General features: G+C 40.4%; 1 protein-coding gene across 1 annotated transcript in view; it reads right to left on the bottom strand.

The window, feature by feature from the left end:
• Positions 1-900: 900 nt before the first annotated feature.
• LOC135485644 (uncharacterized) overlaps positions 901-12,170 on the bottom strand; it is a 60,002-nt gene continuing 48,732 nt past the window's right edge. The window contains exons 34-45 of the mRNA XM_064767927.1: positions 12,093-12,161; positions 11,670-11,732; positions 11,057-11,225; positions 10,725-10,912; positions 10,249-10,299; positions 9,778-9,892; positions 8,984-9,189; positions 8,423-8,752; positions 7,814-8,017; positions 6,300-6,428; positions 5,188-5,258; positions 901-3,575 (exon numbers count right to left, since the gene is read on the bottom strand). Coding sequence (XP_064623997.1) covers positions 3,356-3,575; positions 5,188-5,258; positions 6,300-6,428; positions 7,814-8,017; positions 8,423-8,752; positions 8,984-9,189; positions 9,778-9,892; positions 10,249-10,299; positions 10,725-10,912; positions 11,057-11,225; positions 11,670-11,732; positions 12,093-12,161 — 1,815 coding nt within the window. The 3' untranslated portion in view covers positions 901-3,355. The remainder of the gene's footprint in view (positions 3,576-5,187; positions 5,259-6,299; positions 6,429-7,813; positions 8,018-8,422; positions 8,753-8,983; positions 9,190-9,777; positions 9,893-10,248; positions 10,300-10,724; positions 10,913-11,056; positions 11,226-11,669; positions 11,733-12,092; positions 12,162-12,170) is intronic.

The following is a 12,170-nucleotide window of genomic DNA, read 5'->3' on the forward strand; positions in this document are numbered from 1 at the left end:
CATAGCATTTTTGAGATCCAGTCAAAAAAGTAACAATCTCAAGAAAACCATGGATCAAGAGTAAAGAATTTTTTGATCAGAGATAATGGAAGAAATTTACGCACTCTGATATCACAAAAAGTAGACAAGTGAAATGAACAACCAGTCCATCTCATCCTGTAAAGATCAGAGCGACATTCGCCTGGTTTTGCTGCGACAGGTCACAAATGTACTTCACCAACCATGGATTGTGCATACTTTACTGTGCCCGGAAGGAGAATAAGACTTTACTAACCTCCACCATCCTGAACGTCTTGCCTGTAAGCCTTCACCACACGCAGGTAATATACTCGGCAGACAAAGCATTTTCTTCTCCGTTTTGAGTCAGACCTCGGAATGCAGAATTAACGCCATCTCGAAGAAGTCTGCAGCCGAGTAATGGCACTGATCGTTTCCACTTACTTGTCGATTTCAGAATGATCATTGGAATCACGAAAGAAATGTCACAATCATTATTTTTTTAACAAAATGCCACCAGATATTCGATCATACGGTCAGTCACTGGTGTAAAGTCTATATGTTCTTGCCTCTATGACTGTCCACACCAATGCCGTGCAGGCCTATGACAAGATAACACCAAGCCACATCACAGGCCTCTAGGGGTCAATCGTCTCTTTTACAAATGACACTTTCAGTTCTTTGGAAACTGATTCATTTGAAAGATGATCTGATAATGAGGTAATCGAGATTGTTACCAAGTTGTTATCAGAACATAACCAGAATGACATAACACTTCTAGGCCTATTTCAAATTTGCTAAATTTAACCTTCTTGATTCCAGATGACCCTAGACTGAGGTTATGCAACGGGGATGTAACATCTATAAATCATTGCAAAAATAACTAAGAAAAAGCGCTTTTATTTTTAATTGAAAATATTTTATTCTCCACATTACGCAATTTGAATTCCACTTTCTTTAAGTGCCCGCTACCGTAAGCCAACAAAATTTTACATGCGTTTTTATTTTTGCGGATTTTTGGGACGGACTTATGGAGGTTGAACACACAGACAGCGAGATTCAAGAAATATGAGATGCAATGGGCTAAAGTGAGGCAAAACCGGGGTGATGAAGGATATGGAATGGTTCTGGTATTACATTTAGACCTACAAGCAAACAAACTTCACTGAAATCAACCCCCATGAGTCAATTTTGCCCCTAATATGGCATTTAATGACATCAAAGACATACAATATATACATAGATGCTAACTTAAAGTGAAGATTCACACTAAGACACAGAAAAACAAAAGCGTGAAATGACATTTTCGTTTCACATTCTCAAACAAATTAATGAGTGCCAACTCTGGTTAACTCATGTCATATACTCATTTAAGAGCAACCAACCTAAAGCAGAAATTTTTATAATATTTTCTGATCTTCTTTAACATAACACATGTATCACACCGTTATATCAGTAGTTAAACTACTGGTTATATCAGGCGGGATATCATGATACAATTGCCAACGACATTTTTTCTCAGACGAGCAAGAAAATAACATAAAATTCAGAAATAGGATTTTTCCATCGCTGATCACTATCAAAGAATATACGATTCAATTGTCCAGACAACGTACGTGAGCTGCATATTCCTCACAGTATTATATGAAGTTGTAAACGGTCGAACAAAGTGCCCCATAGCGGCAAATGCAATTAGTCTGATCTTATATGGCACATCGGAAATGAAAACAAACAAAAACAATTGCTCTTGATAAGCGGCAGTATTCTTTATAAACTTTCGCAGGCATCTTATTTTGTCCTGCAGATTTCAAAGAGTCAACTCATCTCACCATCGCTAGGCTTAATCTAATTGGTAAACGGAAATATTTTCCACTCCAGCCAACTCGGCATCATGAAACAACAAAATTTATGATGTCAGGACGACATCCCCACACCGATCAAACTCCACATAAAAACAAACAAACAAAAGTATTAACTTGCATAAGAGTATGCTGTATTATTTATAAGATTAAAGCTCATTTGCTTTTCAAGAAAAGTCTCACTATAAACGAACAGAAGCAATAATTCAAACATGTATGAACGAAACGTATACACGTAGCATCATTTTACGAGACATTAGCTTGAAAATCTTAATATGAAATTCTTGCAGTCAACTGGTAAAATGAACTTTACACTGGGTTATTTCATCCCCTGTACAACTTTAGCCGTGTTTTGCCTTCAGAAAAATCTTTTTCGTCATATACATGATATACCAACTACTAACTAAGATTTCAATAATATTTACTTCAATGATATATATATACAGTTTAGCACAGTAACAGTTTAGCGCAGTAACATATAATTCACCAAAGTATATTTATACAGATCAGCTGTTTTGCCTTCTAGGCATGGCAATAGATACTCACAAAATATCGATTATTTTGAAATACAGGTCAACAAAGGTATACGTGTATGTACATTTCATGGCACAAATTTATTATTAATAGACCAAAGAAATGGCAATTTTCGCATGGTCCCTTCAGCTCCTCAAAACTTGATTAAAATACAAACTTTCACCAATTTTAAACAAAATCATTCCTGAAGCAAATATCTGCTTTCACTTAGCTACCATGTAACTTTTTATTCCCTTTCACCCATATGATTTCAGAAATATGAACCAAATAAACAACAAAAATCCTTCTATCATCACATACATAATAAGCAAAATCCTAGTCGTACCATCCCTTAGTCTCCATTTTGTCATTATATGACTGACTACCTCACTAAACATATCACCAAGCAAGAAAGTATACTTTCATTTGGATTCCTTACCCCAAGTACTATAACCTTACTAAAAGTGATACCACATTTTTTTCAGAAACTGTCAGCGCTGCTAAAATTGTCCAAAGGACAATCAAAATAAACGCTCTGATTATCTTAACACACAATAAGCCATCTCTTTTTGACTGAGATTTAAAGTAAGCATTAGTGATGTCCTCACCTGTCAATTAACATGATTAAGTAGTAAATTCTTCGATTAGATATCACGCGCATGTAATCAATAGTTTATTGTCAGGATGAATTCCCGTTCCATACATGTAACAAATTCGTCACATTGTATGTCTTGTACCTTTCGTAATACTGAACTCATCTTCCAGCTTTGAAGTATCATGATATCCGTCTTCGAATACCCTTCAAAATAATCCTGATTACAGCATTTGTGAGTTCTGGAACTGACGGTGGTCCATAAGGCCACTACAGCATCAGATCCACTGACATTGTTAAGCTCTAAATTGGTGGTTGTCAATAAAGCCAATATAACACCTTATCCTAACTTCAATCTCCCTCACATTGTCCTGATAACAGAATTTGTGAAATTCTAAATCGGTGGTGGTCCGTGAGGCCAATTCAGCATCGGGTCCAACGACTTCCTGAAGTTGTTCATCAAGACGCAACTGTAGTCATCCTCACACATCGGGACGAGGCAGGCGACACCCAGCAGCACCAACATCAGCATCTGGAGAGGCAGCGCGGCTCGGAAGACACGAGATAGGAAGCGTCGATGGTAGGGGAGAGACTCAAGGCCCACTATGCCGGCACTGCAAGAAAATATGGGCAATCAATGAAGGGAGGATTGGAACTTGGAACTGAAGCCAATTCTTCTATAAAGATTGAGCAAGTTTAGTCTCGCTTTAGATCAAACAAGGAAGCAGACGTTTTATAGATCCCTGTAGGTAGCAGTTAGTTGTGTACCTTTTCAAGGCCCATGTGAACATTAAAACGACAACGCCAACTGCTGATGATGTTGTGTCATCTGTTGTTTAATTTCAAATGACGCCACATGATGTCATGTGGGACAAGTTAACAGCGCCAGAAAATGACGCCAAATGATGGCAAGGATCTCGCAAGACGCGATTGGTTTATGCAAATTGAAATTTTTGAATTCAGTTACAAATTGACAGCTTTAAACAAACTGCATAGGCCTTTGACCAACATGCAAGGGATGCAAAGTTCAGAAGAAGTAACCTTAATGCCATGAAATATGTATCATAGTTAGCCATCTGTCCTAAGCTGAAGTTGATGGTGCAAAACAGTGTATCATGCAATCATCCGTCACCCCCTCCATTTGCCAGATTAACGGCGAAAGCAATAAGCAAAATCAGTTATGCATGAGCAATATCACGTATTTGAATAAAAGATGTCTTCTACTGGGCACAGTGTGCACAAGCTTTAGACAATAAGCATGATAAGTAGGTTAAATGGATGAAGCATAAGCATCAAGCATGATAAGTAGGTTAAATGGATGAAGCATAAGCATCAAGCATGATAAGTAGGTTAAATGGATGAAGCATAAGTATCATGCATGATAAGCAGGTTAAATGGATGAAGCATTAGTACCAAGCATGATAAGCAGGTTAAATGGATGAAGCATAAGTATCAAGCATGATAAGCATGTTAAATGGATGAAGCATAAGCATCAAGCATGATAAGCAGGTTAAATGGATGAAGCATAAGCTTCACGCATGATAAGCAGGTTAAATGGATGAAGCATAAGCATCACGCATGATAAGCAGGCTAAATGGATGAAGCATAAGCATCAAGCATGATAAGCAGGTTAAATGGATGAAGCATAAGGTTCACGCATGATAAGCAGGTTAAATGGATGAAGCATAAGCATCAAGCATGATAAGCAGGTTAAATGGATGAAGCATAAGCATCAAGCATGATAAGTAGGTTAAATGGATGAAGCATAAGCATCAAGCATGATAAGTAGGTTAAATGGATGAAGCATAAGCATCAAGCATGATAAGTAGGTTAAATGGATGAAGCATAAGCACCAAGCATGATAAGTAGGTTAAATGGATGAAGCATAAGTATCAAGCATTCTTAAGCAGGTTAAATGGATGAAGCATAAGCATCAAGCATGATAAGCAGGTTAAGCATAAGCATCAAGCATGATAAGCAGGCTAAATGGATGAAGCATAAGCATCAAGCATTGCTAAGCAGGTTAAATGGATGAAGCATGAGCATCAAGCATGATAAGCAGGCTAAATGGATGAAGCATAAGCATCAAGCATGATAAGCAGGTTAAATGGATGAAGCATAAGCATCAAGCATTACTAAGCAGGTTAAATGGATGAAGCATAAGCATCATGCATGATAAGCAGGTTAAGCATAAGCATCAAGGTGAACTACAAATAGACTATTTACTTCTCCGCTGCTGTAAATCTGTCTCTGGCGATGGCCACGAGGCCAGCTCTACCATCAACGGTGTCAAGGAGCTATGAGAAGGAAACATATAGATGAGAAAAGGTGAAGAGAATAGGAACTGACCATTACACAGTTATTTTACCACAAAGCCGGCCCCAGATGAGCAAATAGACAAATATAGCACTTCTTTTTAATATTCAGTTGAGAGTTGTGCATCAACTAGGACATTATATACAAGCTCTATAAACAATATTAGGCAATTGTAATGTTAGTAGGAGGAAACTGACAACCCCGGAGGAAATCTACCCTGTCCAGAGAGTCACCCTCTCTATCACATGAGTGAATTGGACTGACCGGGAATCAAACCTGGGTCCTCAGAGGTGACAGGCACCAATGTTCCCATTGCGCCACTCCGACAGCCCTGAACATAGCATTGAAATTCTGCAAACTGGAGATCATTGTCGCATGTCTCCCATCAACTTTTCAAAAGGTATGATGCAGCAAGGTTACAGGGGATTCTTTTAGGGATTTCTTTTTTTCCCGAAATTGATAAAAATTGCTCATCTGCGGCTGTTCTGGTCTTAAAACAGAAGGAAACTATTTATACATATGGATGAATACCGAAGGACATCTTCAGGAATTTCAGCTCCTAGAAACACGTGAAAGCCTAGGCCTGAGTTTGTCCAGAAAGACAATCCTGGATTCTCCCCGGGCCCTATTGCGTGGTAGCCAGCAGTGTGTATCTCTAGGCTATGAGGCTCCTCCACATGGTATACTTTGTTAATCATCTTCTTCAGGCTACCTACGCACACACTGAATTTATAAGCTCAAAGGGTCTAATCTAAAATTGGACTGTATTGTACACAGGGTGACAGAGGATACTATACTTTATACAATTGTTTCATTGACTTGACTGCAATCTAGAATCACAATTTACATTAGTAAAACATATTCAGTCAGCCTCAGGCATTAATGTTTTAGCGATAAGTATTGCCGCATAAGCCAAAACGTAAGATTTCGTCATCATATTAGGTATCATGGCCCAGACTTTGGCCTTTGGCAGGAGGTATTGAGAGGTTATGTCAGAATTAGAGTTGAAGCTTCCTACTAACCTGCTTAGTGTACTGCAAGGGCGGTCGTTTCTTCCCCGTTTTTCTTCTTACTCCCAAACCCACTCCCTCTGCCGCTGCCGCTCCAAGGCCTCCTCCAAGTCCATGGCCATCCCCAGCGAGAGCCTGGCCCTGAAATGTTAGGACAAAATGATTATCAGAGAAGAGAGAAAGATTATTAAACACGGCTCGACACCAATTAAAATGTCTCAAAATTAATGATCCCGTCAGAGATATGGATCTATTCTGGTGACTCTCACAGCCCCTGACAAATTGTTAATGTAGGGCAAATCCTGGTTGGCAACAGTTACAACCATGCAGGAGACACCAAAAAGCAATCTCCAAAGCAGAAATAACATTCAGTCCTGTGCAAGGAGCGAGCAACAGATTGGGTATCTGGTCATATTTGTATCTTAGCTTTAAGGATAGTCGCCTTTTATCAAACATGTCAAAAGATACAAACCAATAGTTTTTCATTTTTGCCCATGTACTTTCATACATCCTACAAGGGACAGAAGACGGTGGAGGAAAGTTGTTAGCGGCCTCAGCTCACATAGGAGCCAATGGCTTAAGTAGGGCAATGGCTTAAGTAGGGCAATGGCTTAAGTAGGGAAGTATAGAAGGAAATGCTAGGTGGATTCAGCACCAAACAGTTAGCTGGACTACATGTATCACTAATAGCACCAATGTGACAGAAAGTGCAGCAAACTACTTGTACAGTTGCCTTTGATTTAACATGTTTTAAAAAAAATGTATAAATTCTGTTTAAAAAAGGTTATTAAAATAGTGTGCACAAAAAACAACAATTCGAACTTAGCTTACATCCAACTGTCATCTCTAAACAAACAAATATCTAATTATTTGATGACTGATGAACAGTCCAACTAAATTACTGTTAACCAATTTTGACATTTATATCACGCATAAGATTGTCAGAGCAGCATCTGCAGTTGAGGCAGAGTGACTGTCATTTTGAACCGCAACCCCCAACCTAACTCAGATGATAGGAAGCAGTCCCACAACATGGGAGCCTGGCCATAACCAACAAGCATGAGCTGAACTGCCGACTGATATTTGACGACGAAAATGTTATTTTTGTATTCTACCTCCTGTAGTGTGGAGTGTGAAGATTTGCAGAATAGTTCCAAAACAGTTTACACCGGCTGTATCTATCCTTAATTACCTCTTTCATGCCCTATTCCTGCTGTAACTGAGCCAAGTAGAGCTAACGTGATATCTTTAGTGAGGTATTAATTACCTCTGTATTGCCTGATACCTGCTGTAACTGAGCCAAGTAGAGCTGACATATCTGAGCAAGTAGAGCTGACAAATCTTCAATGTGTTAATTACCTCTGTCATGCCTAATGCCTGCTGTAACTGAGCCAAGTAGAGCTGACATATCTTCAGTAAAGTGTTAATTACCTCTGTTTTGCCTGATGCCTGCTGTAACTGAGCCAAGTAGAGCTGACATATCTGAGCAAGTAGAGCTGACATATCTTCAATAAAGTGTTAATTACCTCTGTCATGCCTAATGCCTGCTGTAACTGAGCCAAGTAGAGCTGACATATCTTCAATAACGTGTTGAGTCTTCCTGCCACCATATGGAGCTTCTCCTTGGACTCGATAGCGCTTGCCGAGTCAGTATTGACAAGCAGTTGGTCGGCTGTCTCTTTCAAGGACATTACCCTTGGTTGGGATTTTTCTAGGTCATTCTTGAGTTCCTGGAAGCAGAGTGGTTTTTGATGATGTCTGATCAAGTTGGTAGCCTATGCATCATAATGTCTCTCAAATTTGTTAAACAAGTTTGGTCTTTGAGCCGCATTTAAGGTAAAGGATTAATATTCATCATTCCACACAAGAGTAGAACACACAGGCTTGACATGAATATAGAAATGGTAATCCTAGGACGACATCGTAACCATTCAATGCACAGGACAAGATGGCGATGCCAGTTCTAGGCCCAATATGGAGTGCCGGAGCACAGCAATGCAACTGCATAATCAAAGGTTGGACAGGACATATCTCGCTCAGTGAAGGATGTCAAGGGCTTTTCTCTACACTTGCATACCGCTAGGTTATGACAAGCACATTTCAGTCCGAGCAGACATAAATATACTGGTACTTACGACAAATTTGACATATTTTCTCCTGAGTGTCTCGTGATCGCTGTCCAAGTCCACCGGCTCCTGCATTCGTATCTGTGCCTCAATCGTCTCCAACCACGCCATGAGATCCCGTATCGTCAGGTCGAAGTCATCACACTGCATCAGCGCCACCTGTAAATCTTTCTGGCGTCCTGACGCCTTGGTGCAGATGCTCTCCCAACGGGTGTTCATCGAGGCGAGGTTGTTGCGTAGTTTTCTTCCTTCGTCAACATCTTGCTTCATGAAACGCTTACTACAGAGGTTGATGGAGAGCACAATGGCTTTCTTGTTGTCAAGCTGGACAAGGAATTCCTGAAAGAAATCGAACATTTTGCAACATTGACGTCTTCATATTCTTCAGCCTATACCCTTGAGAGAGTTGTCCTTTTCTGTCCATCTCATGTGAACTATAGACGACCTTGTGTTGATTTTAATAGCCACTACAGATCCAAGTAATGATTTTGAACAAAATCATTCATCCAATCTTGTCCAAATTCCAAACGCAAAATAGAAGAAGACGACCTTGTCCAAGAAGTCTCATACCTTATGTCTCTTGATATCCATCTCCAGGTCTTTGATGTCAGTGCCAATCCCACGCTGTCGTCTCTGGAATGCCTCAGCCTCATCTAGCCACGCCAACAGGTGCTGCAGATCCAGTTTAAACTGTCCCCATTCCTGCTGCGATTGATGTAGCTGCACGTCTTTCTCCAAAGCGTGCGCCTGCAGACGTTCCCATCTTTTAAACACCCCTGAAAACCGATTCAGATTACTATCAGTAAATTTCCGAAGGGCCCGAAAATCATAGATTTAAGAAAAACCAAATTTGGAAGAAATTGACCTAGTAGTTTTCACACAGCATCCCAAAAGGACGTGGACATTAACTTTTGAAAAGCCTTAGAATTTATTCCATAAGATTACAAACTTGATTTTATATCAATTTTATAAAAAAATTTATAAGGAAATAACTGCACAGAAGGCAGTTGAAAAGAAGACTGTTCAGAAGACTGTTTTAAAATGTCAAAAAATTCACAGCGAGTGTCAAGGTGAAAAGTGAAGAATATGGAGTGATAGATGGCATCAGAGGAACTGTGAGAAATCATGATAATTCATGGAATAAAAGTGCCTCATACCAATCCTCGAGTCTCTTTGGCCACATAGACCTACAAATATGCAAACCCATCGTATACATCACGATTCCGTAAAAAACAAGGCAACGATTTCAAGGGGGAAAGAATTTGCAAGTAGATGTTCAACAATTGCTCATCTAGAGTACATTTTACTTAATTTGGATTTTGCCGATTTGATTGGAAACTTAACACGCCCGGTTGCTGACTTACGTCTTATCCTCGAGTCAGTATCCTTGATGTCTCTGGATCCCGCCTCTCGCTTGAGCTTGCTCTCCATCTGGCGCAAATGGTCGATGTGGCCACGACACGAGGCCATGAGGTGAGTCTGAAAAATTACAAAGAGTCGGTCTATATCATGATAACTGGGTAAAACTAAGCACTGCAGTCCAGAATTGATCATAAAACTACTTTAAGTATTGAAACAGCAAATTCTAGGTCAGTGGAAAAGACACCAAACACATCTAAATTTGATTTGCAGTACAAAACTTGAACTCCGCTCTCTTTACTTTCCACCAATAAAATTGAAGAACGTCAGGCAACGACGCTGTGATGCTACGGTATTAATTGTCGGAGCGAAGATGGAACCATTTCCAAGCAAGGTTCAAACTGGGAGGAAGGGTCCTGGGCAACACCACTCAATCCAACACCACTCCCCTTCACCACAATAAGAAGGTGGCTTACTGTAACATAGGCCCTGGAAGGCTTTCTGGCTTTTTTCTTTCTTTTCTTCATCTTTAACAGACAAAGTATAAACCTTAGTTTTAGGTAGTATTTCCTTATGCAAAATTTCTCTCTCTGAAGTTTTAAGTGTCGTGTTGAGCTGTCGAGAAGCATTATCATCGGGGGACTACATGTTGTGACATGTAGAGCTAGACAGCTCATTGTATAGTAAAGTGCTCGCGATTAGCCCTCAGGACAGATTTTGACACCAAGGTCACTGCTATTCATCCAAGGAGAGAAGGTCAACACAAAAATTCTTCGAGTTTCTGGTGTACATGTGTATCTTCTCCAAAAGAGTGGGAAATAGGGCACCGAAGAGCCCATTGTACTGTCACTAATACCACAGAGAACTTGATGAGCAACAATGCAACAGAAATCACCATCAGTGAGGCAAAAAAGATGATATTTAACAAAAGCAACATGATGAAATAGCTTACCAGATCTTCATCTGTTTTTGCAATGCTTGGTCCAACTGGTGGCGTGTCTCGTAAGACCTTTTCAGCCTCTGCCAATTTCTGTTTCGTCTCTGACATGATTCTCTCCAACTCCTCAAGATCCAACTCGAGTTGAGTCAGCTTGTCTCGACGTCGATCTAAACCGTCGTAAAGCGATCGATCAGTGCCACCTAGTGATGAAATGAGAAAGGAACGGTCAGAATTTTCAACCCCCAGGTCAAGCAAGGGGCACTCAGTTACACCGAACACTGGATCCGATCGCAGATGCTTCTGGTCTGACTTGATACATACTGTAAAGTCCAACATTCCCTTACCCTCTGCTCCCACTAGTGGACTCCTCTCCCTGCTGGGTGGCGTGGAGTTCAACGGTCGCTCCATGCTGTAATTGACCTCCCAATCTGGTGACGTCCCACTGATTGGCGAGACGACTGCTTTGTGTTTTGGACTGTTCCCGTGGCTGTTGCTTGGACGATACAAGACTGGCTGCAAGATGAAAAATAAAACCGTTAACAGGAGGATCATGGAACGCTAATATGGAATGTTGACCTGAGTCAATTGAGCTATGTGTCACCAATTTAAGCTAAGGAGGCGGGTATCATTATATTTGTTTATTGTCACATATCGAACATAGCATGCACTATATACACCTTCTTCTTCTTCCTCATTCAGAATTGCGCGTGTCTGGATTCCCGGAAAATCCGCTGATAAACCGGTACTATCTATGACCGAGCTAGCCACACCACTTAAATAGACACCTAAACCATAACCTTCTCGTCACATAGTGTAGTCGAAAAAATACGACTACATACACCACCTGATTTTTCCCGATAGTTTCAAGGAGGATTGGGAACATGCAATACAGGAAAATCCCCCGATAAAACCGGTACATTTGACACCTCACCGGCCACACCACATGATTAAACTTACATGAACTGTCCTGCTCGGAGTAGCAGTAAGTTTGCGCTTTACACGCTGGACCTTTATATACACCTTCAAAAGATTTACAATATCGTAGAGCTGTCAGCTGATATAACAAAGAGATTGAACCTGTTATACCGCACAGTTCATGGACTCCATTTTCGACGGCACCAGTACTTCCATTTCACCTGCTCCATCATGATGAGGGGGGTAATCAGGGCCAATCGGAGTTTGAGATTGGGGTACATCACTGGTTTTACTAGCAACCTTGAAAGGAGTTGTCTCAACAATCTAAGCCCTTTTTTTCAAGGAATGTTTAAAAAAGTAGCTCTTACAACCGAAACACAATGAAATAAAAGCAAGTGATGATTGTACTCAGATAATTTCAAATTATATGGAATTTCAATGAGATGTGTTTACTTTTATACTTACAATGTCTGGGTCGTCGTCAACATCTAGGGCACCTGGCACAGCCATCCACGGTCCTTCCGAATCAGCAGTCTGCATAGT

This window comes from Lineus longissimus, chromosome 3, assembly GCF_910592395.1.
Source record: "Lineus longissimus chromosome 3, tnLinLong1.2, whole genome shotgun sequence".
Taxonomy (NCBI): Eukaryota; Metazoa; Nemertea; class Pilidiophora; order Heteronemertea; family Lineidae; genus Lineus; species Lineus longissimus.